General features: G+C 41.2%; 1 protein-coding gene across 2 annotated transcripts in view; it reads right to left on the bottom strand.

The window, feature by feature from the left end:
* The window catches only part of NCAPD3 (non-SMC condensin II complex subunit D3), a 93038-nt gene that overhangs the window by 14030 nt on the left and 60123 nt on the right, over window positions 1-18885 (bottom strand). For both annotated transcript variants that reach the window (XM_075564063.1, XM_075564062.1), the window contains exons 21-24: window positions 17996-18110; window positions 17792-17899; window positions 16158-16396; window positions 15083-15162 (exon numbers count right to left, since the gene is read on the bottom strand). In XM_075564063.1, the coding sequence (XP_075420178.1) occupies window positions 15083-15162; window positions 16158-16396; window positions 17792-17899; window positions 17996-18110 (542 nt within the window). The remainder of the gene's footprint in view (window positions 1-15082; window positions 15163-16157; window positions 16397-17791; window positions 17900-17995; window positions 18111-18885) is intronic.

Here is an 18885-nt window from a genome sequence, read left to right as displayed (position 1 = left end):
GCCCACGGGCCCTAGTTTGAAGACACCTGTTCTGTAGTCTACTCTAGCATGGCCCAGAGGTGTTCTTAGCTACATGCGTATCTTCCTCACATCTGAAGACATTTATACAGAAATATAAAATCAAATATTGCCCCGTAATTCTTGCGCAAGAGGCACTGCTTTGACCTGGTAATGATGTTGAATGATACTCTACTCAGATTCTAGGTCAAGAATTCAATAGGTAAAATAAAGCACAGGGAAGCAAGGAGTAAGATATTGGAGGTGGATCCAAGAGGGCAGACTAGGCAGATATTTTACACCTAGGCTCTGTACAATAACGATTTGAGAAACCAAGTGAAATAGATTTGAATACAAATCCTGGCTCCCACAGCTTCAAAGGAAGAAGTGAATCAAATAGCGATGAGAGGAGTCGTACATTGATTTCAGCAGCACTCAGACTGAAACTTGACGAGGTCACTGGTCCTGCCTGCTGAGGAAAGCACCAGCATCCATGCCACAATCAGCTGTCACCCAACCTTGTCTTACACAACCTCCTGAGGAGTGCTGAGACCTGGCAGCTGAGACCCTCTCTCCACTGCCAGTGCTGTGTCACTTCAAAAACATCTTAGCCCTTCCCATTGACCCTCCCCCACACCTCTTCTCCATGGCCCTTTCCTTGATCCCGTGGAGGGGAAGCCATGCCCATGGCCACCTGCGTGGCTAGCAGTCCCGGGTGGCTGTGTGGCCCGTGATACTATGTGCCTTCCGACACAGTCATTTCAGTCACCAGCACTTTCATGATTAGCTGGGGTGCCCCAACCCCTTCTTTTTTCCTTTCTTCCTCTTTCCCCTCACTTATACTCCTTTAATCCAGCAGAGCCTCAGTGGGCAGCAGTGCACAGACGGCGCTGTGCTGGCACTTACGGCTTGCACTAGTACTGTGCTCCCCCCCAGCCACCTCCTCGTTTCCCCTCTCTTTTTACTTCCTCCCCGCAACCCACTCTCTAATTTTGGATACTGTGCAATGGTGCCCTATCCCCTTCATCGCTCTGGAGCGCTCCTCAGGGCCAGCTGCAGAGTGTCCTGCCACGTGAGCTTTGCTTTCCAACTGCCGCCAGGCTTCATGGCTAGTACATACGTAATACACTTTTGGATCTGTGTGTTTTGTTTTTTAGTTTGCCTCTCCCACGCTTTAAAAAATCATTTTTTCTTTTTCCTTTTCTTCTTAGGTCTTTAATTCTCACCCCGTGTTATTCCTTTCTTCACAACCCGCCCCTCGCCCTATTATTTACTCCCAGCAGTTGAAAGTGAAAGACTCTATCCAGTCATACCCGCCACACCTGCTAGAGCACCACTAGATCACTACCAGCCAACAGCCGATGCCCACCCAGCCTGCCCTCAGCTGCTCTGCATTAGCAGTCCCAGTCCCACCTGCCTCTGCAAACACCCAGAAACAGCTGCTGAACCCCCCAGGGCTGTCCATCTAACAACAGAGGGGAACACCTGTCCCCACTGCTGGAGCTGCTACAGCAAAACAAAATAAATACACCGGGTGAAACAAAGCAATAGACTGTAAGCAAATCAATTAATAACACCACAGGGACTAGGGGACAACAGATAACTTCAAATCACGTGCACACACACCCCAAAACACAAAAGTTCAAACAAGTGACTAAAACAAGAATGAAGAAAATGTTCTGACACTAACTGTGGTCAGGATTGTACAATGTTTCTTGATGTGACTGAACTATTAAATTGTATGATATACAAATCATATGCCATTAAACCATTGCAGTTCAAAAAAAAGTGACTAATATACAGGGCCAGAAAATCTTCCAAAGAAAGAAATGCTATAGAAACTACCAAAAGAGATCATGGATATGATAGGGGAAAAAATAAAAGAAAAACACCAACAAAATTCTGGAATCATTCAGAAAAATAATAACAACAAATTTACAAAATGAATAGGAAATGAAAACTATAAAAACAGCGACTAGAAATCCAGATTAATACAAATATTCATACCGAGATAACAAACTGGAAGGGCAAAGGAGTAATTTGAATCAATGGAAGGCAGAATTAGCAAAATTGAAGACAACTCTCAATCTTAACCTGTTAATAATAATAAAATAGAATGCTTAAGAATTATGTGGGACACTATTACCAGCAAGGGACCAAAAAAAAAAGGTACCACGAAAACGGAAGATCTATTGGCAGAGAGCTTCCGTAATGCTATCAAACATGAGAATGTACTCACTCAAAAGGCTCAATGAACCACGTGTGCAACAGAGCCCAAAGAAAATCACCAAGATACAGCATCAAATTTTCAAAAATCAAAGACAAGGATGCCTTGAGGAAGCTTATGCAGAATGGAAAGTAACCTATAAGAGAACCAATCCAATTAAGCTCTAATTCTTGGCAGAAGCCTGTAGGCAAGGCAACAATTAGAATACATGTAAAATCCTGAAAGAGAAAGCAGCAAACCAAAAATTACACAGTTAGCAAAATTGTTACTTAAGTAGAACAGTGAAATTAGGGTATTTCCCAATAATCAGAAATTAAAGGAATTGTAAAAACCAAATCAACTTCATGAAAAATGTTAGACTGCTTCAGAATGGGAATCAACAGCAGCAGGAAACAGCTCAAGTGTAAGGCACATGGCAAAACCAGGCAGAAATAAACCCAGCGATCGAAGTCTATCTATGTTTTAAAAACATCTCCAAGACTAGAAATAGAAAAGCAGACATGACAACTTATAAACAGTGCTAACTATAAGGTAGAAAGAGGAAATAAATTATGTAACAGCAGAACCTCCCTATGGAGGAAATCAAAATGACATCATGAGAGAACAGACTTTTAAACATGAGAAGATAATAAATTACACAGTAACTTCAAAGAAATTTAACAAACCTCACCATAAAAACCCCCAAACCCAACGTTTCAGTACATACTAACACAATATTAATGAGGGAAATGATTTTTTTAAAAAAATCTATAACAAAAGCATAGAAAAATGTATGGAATAGAGAAATCATCCGTCACCCATAAAAAAAATCAGTACACCCATTAAAAATATCACAGAGAAATAACTGATCCTTTCATCCCTATCTAGAATTCCAAAGTGCCCTGTGGCACGGTGGGTTAGGTGGCAGGCTGTAAGCCATGAAAGAAGCCCTCATACCTACCAGCCCCTCCCTGATAGGCAGATGAAATGGTCTACCCTCGTACAGCCTCAGAAATCCGGTACAGCGTCACAATGAGTTGGAATCAACTTTATGGGGTGGGTATTGAAAATACACTGAGGAGTGTAAAGAGATTAAATGCATCAGTCTTGCGACAGAGAGTAGCAGAAATTATAAAAATATAATTGAACGATATGCTGTTCATGACAGATACAAATTACACCCAAAGACAAAAATAAGTTAAAAATCCAAGGGTGGAAAATATATCACAAGCACATGGCAATCAAAAAAGCATAGGCGTGGCAATATTAATTTCTGATAAAATAGACATTAAGGCAAAATGAGCCAAAGAGAAAAGATATGATACTTTAAGACGATTAACGGATCAATCTAACAAGACAGGATCACCAAAGGAACTACCGTATATACTCGAATATAAGCCGACCTGAGTATAAGCCGAGGTACCTAATTATTACCTGGGAAAGCAAAAAAACTAATTGACTGGAGTATAAGCCTAGGGTGGAAAATGCAGAAGCTATTGGTGAGTTTCAATAATCAAAACAAATGAAAATAAAATTACGAAAAATTGAGACATCAGTGGGGTAATGTGTTTAAATATTTATTTTAAATAAAAACATAAATAAAAGGACAAGTCATTTAACATTAGTAAACCAGCACAGTAAGTGGAAAATAGGGTCAACAAAAACATTACGGTATCAACAATGATTTCCTGAGTTCAATCAGCAACCAACCTAAAATGTAAAGAGTTAAAATCCTTCAAAACTGGATTCCTCATCATCATCTGTATCCCAATGCAGAGCTTCAGCTGGTGTGAGGTCATCATAGACGCTGTCCTCACTGAGATAGCCGTCATCACCATCACTGCTGTCATTTTCATACAAAGCGCAGTCTTCACTGCCATCCACACCATTACTAATACTACATTTCTGGAAGGCACATCGCACCATGTCTTCTGGGATGTCTTCCTATGCATCTTGAACCCACTTTGCTGTTAACTCTATGTCAGGCTTCATGAGACTTCCTCCTTTTGTTAGTCGGGCTTGACCAGATGACATCCATTCATGCCACATCCTTCGCACACAGTCTTTAAAAGGCTTATTCAAAGATACATCCAGAGGCTGCAGTACAGATGTAAGCCCACCTGGAATAACGGCTCAAGTAACTTTACTAGATTTTGCCAATATTTTTATGTCATCTGATAGGTGGGCTCTGAACATATTCCAAACAAGTAACAATGGCTTTTTCTTTAAGGCTGCTCCTGGTCGTCGGTTCCAGATTTCTTCCAGCCATTTTTTTGTTCCGTCTTCATCCATTCAGCCTTTAACATATGCATGCACAGTAATTCTTGGTGGGAAATTTATCTTTTTAGGCAAGGTCTTTTTTAAAAAAATAATCACAGGATGCAGCTTAGTTCCATTAGCCAAACATAATAGCACAACTGTAAAGTGTTTTGCTTTTTCATTTCTTGTGGTTTTGAGAAAAGTGTTTTTTTTCTCCTGAACTTGTTGCTTGGAAGATCAAAAGTCATGGTAGTTCATCCATATTCCCAATATCTGCCAGGTCATAATTATAAATTCTTCTTTGTTTTATAATAAATGATTGGAATGACATAATTTTTTCTTCAAAGTCTTGTGGCAATTTCTGGGAAATCTTTGTTCTTTGTCTCAAACATAGTAGGTCAAACTTATTCATGAAGAGGTATACCATCCTGCTGATACAGCAAATTTTTCAAATCCTGGTGCTTTATATTTGTCATCCTGAGCCATTTGTAGAGCACGTATGTGGATACCCATGTGTGTTATGCACTAACCATTTTGATGAAACTCCATGACCCATTTATGCAATTCACTCTCTAGAGCCCCATAAAAAGACATTAAACCATGACGAGCTTTTTTAGCTTTTGGAATCTGTTCCAAGTCAGCCTTCATTTTCCACCACTTGCTTTTCGTCAACACAGAATTCCCTACTTGCAATACTGTTATTGCTCTCTTCTGCTCTTGACACAACCTTCATTTTGAAACCAGACTCATGACCAGCGTTTTTGTTTTGGTTCAAGAGTATCCATTTCTAATATGATTTAAAAAACAAACAAACAAGACTTTGAAAAAGAACTTTCATGGTAATGCCCCACTCCCCACGTGTTAGCCAGGAGGAGAGGGGGAGGGGGGAAGTCCGTGTGGGAGGGGGCTGCAGGATGTGAATTAACACAAGGACCAGAGGGGAGAGACGGAGCACAGCCACAGACACATCCTTACCAGTTCAGCTGCCAGCGTAAGTGAATCACTACAGGTACTTTTGCGAATTGGAGCCGTCCACGTCATTGGACGGCTCTGATTGGTTAGATGTGAGTAAACAAACATTCAAAGCTCTGCAGTGTCAGTAGGGCTTTGAATGAACAGTGGAGAAACAGCAATCACCTGTGAGATAACGGGAGCTCTTCCCGTTACCTGGGGCGGGGGGAGTCCCAGCGAGGTGTTACACCTCACTGGGGTACCACTGACCCATGTATAAACCGAATCCCAGGTTTTCAGCACATTTTCTTGTGCTGAAAAACTCGGCTTATACACGAGTATATCCGGTATTCAGATATGCACGGAAGGAATTCCGAAACACAAGAGGGCTTCAGAAAGTCTGTGAGAAACTGAAATTCACAGATAAAATTGAACAAAAGCAAAAAGAGAAACAGACAGTGCCACAAAGATAGTAGGAGACTTTAACAGACTATTTTCAAGCACAGAACTAGAAAGAAATTCAACAAAGATATAGAAGATATAAACAACACAATTAACCATCGTGATCTCACAGATGTTACAGAACACTGAATATTTCCTACATATAAACTACTGAGTAATTAAAAAATAACAGCAACCAAATCCACTGCCAACAGGTTAATGCTGAATCACAGCAACTCTAGAAAGGATTCTACAACAGTACATCTTTGCTCTAGCGGAAAGCCTCATCTTTCTACCATGAAGGAGCTGGTGAGTTGGGGTCACTGACCGTGCGAGAGGTCAGTAGTGGAAATTATAGATCTAGATTTCTGAAAACTCCAAACTCACTGCCACCGAGTCCATGCTGACGTATAGCAAGCCCCTGGGGTTCGGAGACTGTAACTCTAGGGAAGTAGAAAGCCCATCCTTTCTCGCATGGAGTTGCTGCTGGTGGTCTTGAGCTGTCAACCACGTAGACACAGCTCAACACTGAACCACTACACCGCCCGGCCTCCGTGGGCACAGTGACTAAGGGCTTCAATGTCAACAAAAACACAAGACTTCCAGAAGTGGAGGGTTATACTATGATGAGGGATAAGAAAACTACCATAAGAATGTCATTACTACACCCAAACCATCTATAGATGAGGCATCACTGTTCCAAATTCCATCACCACCTTAAAGAAATGGCAAAACAAATCCCCAATAAGCGAAGGACTGTGAAAGGACAAAGTAGGAGGCCTCACACTGCCCGATCTCAAAATCAACTATGAAACAACAGAGGGTACTGGTATAGTGACAGACCCATAATCCAATGAAGCAAAATTGAGAACTGAGCAGTAACTAAGTGCCTCCACAATGGAAAGCTGACCTTCAGAAGGGCAGCATTTGCTCAGGAATCACATTCAGAAGGCGGGAACTGACAGCAAAGGCGGAAGAATGAAAACGAGGAGGAGGAAGTGGGAACACATCCTCTGTTGTTACATCATAAGGATGGCAATCAAGGTCTTGAAACAAAATATGTATGAATTGTAGAAAGAAAAACGAATAATGCGCTCTGTAAAGTTTCACCCAAATTACAATAAAAAGAAAAGCCGTACCACAGTATAGAGGCTACTCTCCGGGGAGTACCTGGTTTAAAATCCTATACAACTAGAAACAAAACAGTAACACTCTCAGCGCCATCGAGTTGTTTCTGCCTCATAGCAAGCCTACCAGATGCATAGAGCTGCTCAAGGCTGTGACTCTTTTTAAAAAAAATCATTTTATTAGGGCCTCATACAACTCTTATCACAATCCATACATCTATCCATTGTGTCAAGTACATCTGTACATTCACTGCCCTCATCATTCTCAAAACATTTGCTCTCCACTTAAGCCCCTGGCATCAGCACATTTTTCTCCTCCCTCCACGTTCCCCCCTCCCTCATAAACACTTGATAATTTATAAATTATTATTTTGTCATAATTTACAATGTCCGACGTCTTCCTTAACCCACTTTTCTGTTGTCCGTCCCCCAGGGAGGAGGTTATATGTAGATCCCTGTAATGGTGTAATGGGTTCCCCCTTTGCACACCACCCTCCCTCTACCCTTCTTCCTTCTGGTAGCGCCACTCTCACCATTGGTCCTGAAGGGATCATCCATCCTGGATTCCCTGCATTTCCAGTTCCTATCTGTACCAGTGTACATTCTCTGGTCCAGGCGGATTTGTAATGTAGAATTGGGATCATGATAGTGGAGGGAAGGCGGGGAGAGCATTTAGGAACTAGAGGAAAGTTGTATGTTTAATCATTGCTATTCTGTACCCTCACTGGATTGTCTCCTCCCCGTGACCCTTCTGTATAGGGATTTCCAGTTGCCTACAGATGGGCTTTGGGTCCCCATTCTGCACTCCCCCTCATTCACAATATGATTTTCTGTCCTTTGATGCCTGACACCTGATTCCTTTGACACCTCATGATTGCACAGACTGGTGTGTTTCTTCCATGTGGACTTTGTGGCTTCTGAGCTAGATGGCCGCTTGTTTACCTTCAAGCCTTTAAGACCCCAGATGCTATATCTTTTGATAGCTGGGCACCACCAGCTTTCTTCACCACATTTGCTTATGCACCCGCTTTGCCTTTAGTGATTGTCTGGAAGGTGAGCATCATGGAATGCCAGTTTAATAGAATCAAGTATTCTTGCACTGAGGGAATACTTGAGTGGAGGCCCATGTCCATCTGCTACCTTAATACTAATCCTATAAATATATGCACATAGATCTACTTCCCCATCCTCATATATAAATATATTTACACATGTACATGCCATTATTTAGACCTCTATAAATGCCCTTAGCCTCCTAGCTCTTTCCTCTATTTCCTTTTACTTTCCTCTTGTCCCAATATCATGCTCAGCCTTCATATGGGTTTCAGTAATTCCTCTCGGTTACATTACCCTTGGTCACGCCTTACCAGGCCTTCTACACCCTCCTCACCACCGGCTTGGATCACTTGTTGTTCTCTTGTCCCTGGGTTTGTTAACACTACCTTTCCCTCCATTCCCACCCCCACCCCCAGTCCCCCCAGAACTGTAGGGACCCAGAGGTTGAGAACCACTGGTCTACAGTAATGTAAATTATGCACAGGTTTCTGAGACTCAGGGCTGAAAGCAATGTTGGCTAGGTTGGTAACAGGAGAAGCCTAAAGCAGTCACTGCATAATATCTAGTACTCCTCTTGGGATTTCAGATGTTATTCTCAGGTGTGACTGCATTAAGACTCACACATTCTATTTATTTGGAATTATTTTGGTTTTTGTCACCTGAAAAAGTAAAAGAATTAACATTCCAAGTGTTCCTTTAGAGCAGTTCCCACCCCCACCCCCAAAAGTGTGTAACACTGGCCATTGGGGGGTGCTGAACAATCCAGGGGCTACAAAAGCTTTATCCAGGATTTGGGGCTGTAGTCCAGAAGTTTGGGGATTAAAAAATTTCAAGTTCTTCAAAGTCTTAAAATCAATGAGAATTACTAGCCAGCACTTCTCGAAACTTCTCCTTATTTTTAAGACAACAGGGACCAAGTATAATCATGTCTGGTAGTGATGTGGGTTAGCTATTGGGCTGTTACCTGCCATGCTGGTGGCTTAAAATCTATTAGGCACAGCACAGAATGAGACTGTCTACTTTTATAAAGGTTGGACTTGGCGCGATGGCAGTGTTTTTTTGTAGTTGTTTGGATCGAGAGCTTATTTGATTGAAAGGATGGTGTAGGGTGGCCATTGTTTCAGTCTAACTGTACACGTGGTTGCTATGAGTCGGAATAAAATCAGCAGTCTCTAACAATAACAACATCCATATGGGTTTGAGGTTCAGTGCCATTGAAGTGGTTCCAAACCACAGCAGCCCCTGGCACACCTTGGTCCTCAAAGAAACCTCCCTGCTTCTCAACACTTGAAAGAGGTTTTGTGCAGCAGATGCACCCAATGTAATGTGTCCTTTGATCTTTTGACTGCTGCTTCCAAGAGCATTAATTGTGGATCCAAGCAAGAAACCCTTGACTTCAGCTTTTTCTCCATTTATTATGGTACCTATAAGTCCAGTTGTGTGGATTTTGTTTTTCTTTACATTGAGTTGTAAACTATACCGAGGGCTACAATTTATATAAAATTAATTCCATTATAAGGAAAAGAAAAGGAAGACCAGCTAAATGTGAGTAATAACTATCTTGTTAAAAGAAACTTACTAAGTATTCAAATCCAGGGTTGTGAGGCCACAAAGGTTAGAAGAGACAATCCATTTCCTTTTTCAGTTAACTAGGAAACACAAAAATCTATTTGATTATTTCTTAAGCCAAACCCATTTTTAAGCACTTATCTGTTCAATAAGGGCCATTGCTGATGAATTCTTATTGCTGACCTATTCATCAACACATATCTATCTCAGATTAGAACTAAGGCTCAGACCTATTTGAATCTAAAGTAATTTATTTATTTATCAAACATTTTATTGTGGGTTAGGTGAAAGTTTTCAGAGCAAGTCAGTTTCGTGTTCTTTTATTTCAGGACATTACAGACATAACTTGAAGATATTGTGGGTTCGATTCCAAATTATGGCAATAAAGTGAACACTGCAATAAAGCAATCACAACAAATTCCTAGTTTCCTAGTGAATATAAAAGTTATGTTTACACTATACTGTAGTCTACTAAGAGGGCAAAAGTATTATGAACAAGTTTTTACTAGCGTGAGACTCACCCAAGTGTGACAGAGTGACCGGCCATTGGAAAAGTGGTGTCAATATACTTGCTCAAAACAAGGCTGCTACAAATTTCCAGTTTGTAAAAGCCATAGCAATAAAGCACAGCATAATAGTTCAAATCACCTGCTACAACAGCACTCTTCCCAGGTCCTCCCTGGATTCCCTGCTTCCACTCAGCTCTCTTTCTGGCCTTTGGAACTTACGTTTTAACAAACGCATCTCTTTTGGTCTTGTATGATTGACTGTTTTGAAAAGCACATTCCTCACAGGTGTTACTGTTCACTTTACAGGTCTATTGCTGTGCTAAAGTGGTCTCCGGGAGTGGGCTCTAGTTCTGAAGAGCGTCTCAGGGTCAGGGTCTGGGATATTCCATCAGTCTCCATCAGACCAGTAAGTCCGGGCAGTTGCATGAATTTAAATTTTATTCGACATTTCTCTCCCACTCTGTTCCGGGCTTTCTATTTTAATCCCAACCAGAGCAGTCAGGAATGGCAGCCATGGCTCACAAGGTCCATTAGTTCTCTGGACTAATTGCTTTCTTGAGTGCTTGATTTTCTTCACTCATCTTTGCTCAAAATAAGGATAAACCAATCATTGCTCCTTAGAGGAGAGCTCACAAGTTTCTAAGACCCCAGGTGTTACTCACCAAAAGTAGAATGTAGAATACTGTCTTTAGGGACTAAGTTATGCCAACAGTTCCTCAAGGTTCTATGTCTAGCTCTCAAGCCCATAGACCCAGTCCTTCAATACTTGCTTTCATTTGGTTAGAAGGATGAATAACTTTGTGTTCTGTATGGTCTACTATGTAATTGGATAGATTTGTAACACAAACAAATATGCACCTATAAATATCCTCTGCCAAACTTATATATGCCGGCAGGCCATCACATACCTGTTCAGCTGACGTATCTACTTCTAAAGTATTGTTTGTAATTGCTGTAATTTTCAGGAGTGTGCATATAATAGTATTTATTGCTTCCATACCTCTTAGTGTCTTCTTTTGCCATGGCCATGTGATGATTTTTCCCTGACAGTTGGTGCACTGCCTTCCCCGACTATCTGGTTAGTGGTTTTCCTTTTCCCTGCCCCCTGTCCCTGGTAACCATCAATAGAAGCTCCTTTCTCTACGTACACCTTTCTTGAAGGTGCACGACAATCTTCTGCACATGCGGAGCCCTGGTGGCTCAGTGGGGTATGCCCTGAGCTGGGAACCATGAAGTCAAGAGGTTTCAGCTCGCCAGGTGCTCTGTGTGGGGGGGGGTGGGGGGAGGAGTGGGCATGCGGGGCGTGGCGGCATGAGATGAGTTTCTGCCTGAAAACCCGATGGGACATTTCTACTCTAGGAGCATCATGTATCCGAACTGACTCAATGGCAGTGAGTCTGGTTTCAAGTAACTTCACTCAGACTAATGTCTTCCAGGTTTAACCATTTTATGAGCTACTATAAGGATACGCTGTTATTCCTTAATGTTGCACAGCATTTGGGTGTATGTACTATAGTTTGTTTATTCATTCTTCCAACGATGGGCCTTCAAGTTGTTTCCATCTCTTTGCTATTATGAATAATGCTACAATGAAAATGAGTAAGCATATATCATTCACCTGTTTGAATCTTGCCAGTGGGATCTCTGTATTCCAGGGTTTCATACAGGCAGCGAGCTCTGCAATCTGTAGTGAATTCTGAGAGCATCCTCATCTTTATGACAAATGAAAGCTGGCTTTCCTTAAGGATACCGTTTCACCTCACAGCCGCCAAGGATAAGTCACTTTATCCTCCATAGAGTCCCACACTAAGGAGACCAGGGCCATATTTACCCAGGTGCCTAATTATACTTTCGGTCACTTACGTCCATTCAAATGTTTACAGAGTATTTACTAAATTTCAAGCTTCTTACAGGTGAAAGTGCTCAGAAGCTAAAGTATGCTGGTGAGCCAATAGGGAAATGGGGAGAAGAGTAGATAAAGATTTAAAGATAAAGAGTAGATAAAGATTTTTTCTTTTTAAGCAGCTACTCCACCTGTGTCCTGTAAGCAAACACCCCCTTTCCTTCTGAGATCTGCCTACATTATCCTCTACCACTTGGTGACTTGTTCTTAGTGATCCTCTCCGTTTCAAATGTTGACATCACTGTGTCTAACGGTCATGACATGCATGCGGCGCATACCACTTCTGACACCCAGTACTTCAGTTGGTCGCTGGTTTCCCAACCCCTTCAATTCCATTGCATTTCTTCCACAATTTTAGTGAGCTCTCCAGAGGCACAATTCCTTCTCTTTCTCCCAAACTAAGCCATCTCAGCCTCTGCAAATTCTCTATTTTAGTAGTTCATAACTTTAACTACTGTGTCTTCTCTCGTCTTCTACCTCCTGACACTTCTGCAGCATTAAAACTATAATAATAACCACTTGTGTCTTCAGTACCACTCTCTGACTCTGGTACAAGGTCACCACCTACTGGGCAAGAGGAAAAACATCATCATGTAATATTTTCTTAGCCCCTAAAGTGTCAGGGGTTCATTTATATGGCCAATTAAAAATATCAGGCAAAGGAAAAAAATATGTATATGTATATATGTGTATACATATATGTATATCAGGCAGATTTTCAAATGTCAGAATCTTTAGGCAATCCATATGGTCCAAATATAAATTCAATCGGCTCTGCCACTATCGACTCTTTTGAAGAGTTACACTATCAGATACATAAGGAAAAATCAATATATTTAATGTAAGCAAATAGGCCAAGCCTTTGGTCTGAAAACTGAGGTTGAAGAGATAAAATTGAACAATTTAAGTAGTAAGAAGGCCACACAAGGTTCAATACATTTGAATGATGTTGCTGGAGAAAATATTGACAAACCATAGGCTACCAGAGCAAACAAATCTGCCTGGGAAGTAACAGTCAGCAGGTTCCTTTGAAGTGAGAATGGTGAAACTCCGTTTCATACACTTTGTATATTTGATCAGGAGAGACTATTCCCCAGAGAAGAACACCATGCTTGGAAAAATGGAAGGTCAGTAGAAAAAGGCAAGACCCTCGACCAGATGGGTTAATACAATGGCTGTAACTTTGAGACTGGCACATGACCAGGCAGCGTTTCGCAGTTGTACATGGGCAGCTGTGAGCCAGAAGTACGCATGGCCTTACTATTGTAAAATATTTACTTCGTATCCTCCTGATTTCTTTTGAAATCATGCTCTACCTTCAGAATAGTTTGCAATATTTACACATTGGCCAGTCCTTTTCAGCAAACAAGCTGACAAAGAAAGGCCCAGTATGGAAATACATGCTCATCATCTGAAATCATTCGAAAGGACTTCTCAGTTTGCCTATCCCAGGGCCACCCACTATCTAAGGAGCAGGAGGAGGACTTTGTAAGTCAGTATCATAGATGCACAGCAGGGGCCCGACGGGTACAGAGCTAGTTTGGTCCCTTTCCTAATTATATAAAGGAAAAGTTACAGTCCTGGTGCTTGTATTCTGGCTCTAGACAGCACTATTTAGGCGGTTAACCTTCTACTAGTTCATTATGTTAAAGATTTCCCCTTTGAAAATTAGAGCCAATGAAAACAGAACAGAAATTCTTCCATGGAATCCTGAGTAAATAATGTGTGACCATATTTAGAACCGGAGGAGCCATTATTAAAAGCTATTTATAGGACATGAACTCGGCAAAGGCCTCTCCTCGGCTGGGGTGAGTACGGCAGTCAGCATTCTCTTCTCCAAGTACAGCCTTGCTGGAGAAGAAGGATTTCTATCCCACAATCACATGAAGCAAATTCTGTCAGATAATTTATTAAATCCCTACAAAGATACATGTTTTAAGGCGTAGAAAGGGAATTGCTCAATCATATGACAGTACTATTTTGGGTTTGTTTGTTTGTTAAGGATACCACACTGTTTTCCACAACCTCTACCATCTGCATTCCCACCAGCAGTGAAGAAAAGGCTCCAATTTCCCATCATCCTTGCCAACCTTTTTTTCCCTCCTCTTTAAATCTAATCCATCCTGGTAGGAATGTAATAATGCCTCAATTTGATTGTGGTTTGCATGTCTCTGCTGGCTGATGCTGAGCATCTTCACACGTGTTTGATGGCCATGTGAAATGTCTATTCAAGTCCTTTGTCCACTTTATGATTGGGCATTTGTCTTAATTTCTAATCTGTCAATGGCTTACATATAATTGATTATTAGATTCCTATTGGACATATGGTTTCTTGAAGATATTCTTCCATAGGTAACTTGCCTTTTCAATTTTTTGGTAAAATCTCTTGGTGAACTAAAGTTTTTAATTTTTATACGGACCCATTTATTTAGTCTGTTTTGCCCCTTCCCCACACAAGGCCACTGGGTTGATTCTGATTCATAGCCTTTCGGAGGCTGTAAATCTTTCTGAGAGCAGACAGCTTCACAGAGTGTCCTGGTGGGTTTGAACCACTTATTTGTGGGTTAGTAGTCCAAAGCTTAGGAGCAGCTCTGGTGGCGTAGTGGTTACAAGTGGGCTGCTAGCCAGAAGGCCCGCAGTTCAAAATCATCAGCTGCTCTTTGGGAGAAAGATGGGGCTTTCTACCTGCATACAGTTACAGTCGCAGAAACTCACAGGGGAAATTCTACCCTGTCCTGTAGAGCCCCTATAAATCGGCATCGAGTCAATGGTCACAAGTTCGGTGTATGATCCAAAGCTTACCCATCAGCACCATGACCCAGCCCCAAATAAAGCTTTCTTGTAAAGCTTATTAATACTTTTAAGATTAGCTCCCTTCCCCGAGAATTTCCAAAGGCTCATTAAATCCTAAATAAACCAATATGGTTGGGGTCACTGAGCGTTGGAATCAACTCAATGGGAGTAAGTTTCGTTCTTGGAAACCGCTAAGAAAGAAAAGAGATGATGGCTGAGCGGAAACTCAGGAAAGCACTCAGGTGTCTGACATTTGAGGGCAAGGCCTTACCTGGCAATATCTGGATGTGAATCGGTGAGAGTGCTGACAAATCGGAAGAACAGAGAGTCCTTCCACTTCACAAATTCCTCCTGTACAAAGATAAACCAGTGTCTTTCAGAATGATGTTTCACATATAAACCACAAATGGAGTCAGCCAGACAACCAACTGCAATCTTTCTTTTGTTGACCATCACACCGTCAGATAGCCAGTCTGTCTGCAGCTCATTACTCAGCACTAACACCCGAACCATCTTGAAAACATGTACCATTTGATAGTCACCAAAAAGTGGGTAGTATGTGGACAGAACAGCATAAATTCCAGCTATTAGAAAAATAACTCAATGCACACAGCTCAACATCTCATGATATTGGGGTGAGTTATGTGAGTCCCTTTTCCCAATTATGTAAATACAGAGAAAGAAAACATAGTTCTTACATGTGGTTCCAGACAGTATTAATTATATCATTAACTACACATTCAAAAGTTTATGTATTGCTAGATAAGTTTATATATTATAAATCAAAAATTTTTATCATTAGTAAACTTATGGTAGAGGAAGCCGTCATTAGAAACAGCTAAATCTTTTTTATTTTATTTTTTTAAAGATCAAATATTTTTTACCCCTCCCAAGAAAGCAAATAGAAATATTTTCAACATCAAAAATAGTAACATTTTATGGAACTACATAGTACACGAATGTCTTTAGCTGATCAATTACAGATATCAATTATGTCTTCACACACTCCCATGAGACAGACAGGGTAAATATTATGAGTCCCAATGTCAAGGACAGTGACGGAATTGGTCTTTGTCTGTGTCTTGGGAGACATAATGTTCTACTGCAAAAATTAAACATCACACTGCTCGACAGACTAACTAAACACACAAAATGAAGACGATGAAATAATGACCTGTTTATAGGGCTGAACTAAACATTAGAAGAGCAATATTCCTCATCAGACATGAGGGCAACTATTTTTAGACTTGACTTCATGGCAGCACACTCTGTAAATTACTCTCCTATCCGTAAATCAGAAGCAAGGCAGAGGGGGTGGGAGTTGAGTGGGGGCGTCTGAGTTTTACCTGTAAGAGATTGGTGAGTAAGATGAGGGTTTGCTTTCGGATGAACGGATCTGCGTCCTTCAGACAGATGGAAATATTGGGAATATACCTGTCCACCATGACAGTATACCGGATGCAGAGGTCACACATGACAATGATGACGTTGTTGCGAATGGCCACGTCGCTGCACACCTCGAGCTCCCGCACCAGAGTTGGGAAGCTCCTCTTTGCCAGGTCCTCATGCTGTAAGCACAACTTGCCTGCCATGAAGAAAGCGCACTGTCGCACTGACCTATTCCAGACCACGCCCACGTCTCCATTTGCTCCACACATACCGGGCTAGGGATTTTATTTATTCTGAGTTAAAACACTGTGTAAGAGAATTTAAACAACAGAAAAACCGAAGCGAGAAAGACTGCCCGTGATGGGTCTCCTCAGCTTTCAATCTTTAGGGGGGTATAAAGCTTACCTTTCTTGGGAGAAAGGCCTGATGGTTTGAACGTTGACTTTGCAGGTAAGAGTGTGAAGTGTAACCCCACTAGACAACCAAGCTCCTGAATTAGCTATCAGGAAGTTCACAATACCTTAACAGAAAGGAACTCCCCTGGGAAGTTCAGGAGATATGTTCTATAGGCTCTTCCTCCAGGCTAATAAAACTACTTCCCTTTTAACATCAGTATTTCACTTTTGTAGTTATCTTTCTACCTGAAAAGTGAACAGCAAAAAAGCAGATGGAGCTATTACCTTTGACTATACAGGTACTCTATAGAAGCTTAATACTTTTTAAGGAATTTGAACTTTGAGCGTGGTAAGCATGAAATACTGCTCATTTTACTTATTTCTTGCTCATAATTGGGAGAAGGAGGCTACTGAGTTCTATTTATATGTTTTGTCTTGTGGTCTGGGGTTGTATTGATCCTCACTTATAATTCTTAGATAATTTTGGAAATATCTAAAATAATGGGAAAATAGCCATAATTATAAAATAGAGGTCAGTGTTTCAAAGATTAACAATATGAGTTTATGGAGAAATACTCTTTTAATAGCTGATCTACCAGTTCTGGGAAGTATCAAATAAGCCATCTTCTTTTATAAATTAAATTCCAAATTAACTGTCCATTTTCAGAGCTTAGTAAAGTGCCTCCCATATCGTTTCCAATGCTTATGTTTCATGGTGCTACATCAGTGGTTCTCAACTCATGGGTTGCGACCCCAAAGGGTTCCTAACAGTAGCAAAATGACAGTTATGAAACAGCAATGAAGATGATTTTATGGTGGAGAGTCCCCGCCACATGAGGAGCTAGCTGTGTGAAAGGGGTGCGGCAGTAGGAAGGTGGAGAGCCACTGTGCTACCCGATGAGAACAAAGAACAGGGATCGAGCAGTTACCACCGTAACAGGTTAATATGATCCTGCCAGACACAGGAAGTTCCTCTCTATAGTGTGTTCCACATTTGCCAGTCAGGGGCTGATAGTGCTCCATTATACCCGCAGAGCTGGACGCCCACTGAAGAATCACATATGAAACTCACAAGAGCTAGAGGACAAGCAAGTCCAACACGGCACAACACATTGCTGTGGCGAGGCTTACTTAGACAAACGAGTCCATACGGAAGTGGGTAGCAGACACCCCACTCTTCCCTGGGTTAACCTTACCTAAGGTAATGATTGCGTGCGCTCTGACCATGGGAGGCATGGCAGAGCCTCTGAACTGGGAAAGCGGTTGCGAGGCCGGACCTTCACTGCTACTTGGAGACGGTGTCACTACGGAGAAAGAGGAAGCAAGTGCTTTTACGGTACCTCAAGTGTTCACACAGCCACAGGGCAGCACAGGACAGAGTAGAATGTCAGGTGCCTTACAGTGATCTGCATCAGCAGAAGCAGCCAGAATGGACTGAATCAGAAGGAAGACTCGCTTCTCCACTTTGGCTGGACACAACTGGGCTATATCTCCTAGAGTGAAAATGCATTTCACCTACAAAAGAACGAATTTTGTTGTAAAAAATAAGCCAAAATAATTAACTGATTAAGAATATGTTGGAATAAATTTTTTGCTCCACCCATTGAAAGAGCTTTACTATTTTTATTTCATAAAAGTACATGGTAAAAATTAAAACAGCACTCACATATAACTGAAATTAGGGTAATCATATAATTTTAACACCTAAATCTTGGCACTTTTGTAAACAGAACACACTCACTCATGGCCATCAAGTTTAGTCCACTTCATAGCAACCTTACAGGAGAGGGCAGAATTGCCCGTCTGGGTCCTGGTCTGTAACTGCTTATGGGAGCAGAAAGCCTGGATCTCAAATGCTGACCAATTCGTAACCACTACAACTCCTGGTGTTGTGAGCAATAAACAGTGCTATTAATAACTATGCTGTGAAAACAGAATTAAATTAGGATTCTCTTGGGCAAACTGGAAAAACAAGGGAGCATCAGAATGTGGGAAAATGGGGGGAAATAGTGTTTGTGGGGAAATTTCATTAGCTCTTTGTTCCATTTTTCCATAAAGTTTCTGAGGCCTCCTTGTACAGTCACCTACTTATAATATAAATGTCCAATTGCCATTTTTGTATAAAACTGCCTGTTTTCAAAGTACGCTTATTTTGCAGTTTGAATGTATTATTTTTAGAATAGGTATCCTTTCTTGTCAATAAATAAATGTTCAATTATAGAAATAAGTATGCCATTTAAAAACAATATTACAACCTATTTATTCCACCATGAAAGAACATGCAACATTT

Source organism: Tenrec ecaudatus, chromosome 12 (genome assembly GCF_050624435.1).
Source record: "Tenrec ecaudatus isolate mTenEca1 chromosome 12, mTenEca1.hap1, whole genome shotgun sequence".
NCBI lineage: Eukaryota > Metazoa > Chordata > Mammalia > Afrosoricida > Tenrecidae > Tenrec > Tenrec ecaudatus.
This window is presented reverse-complemented; position numbering and strand designations above follow the sequence as displayed.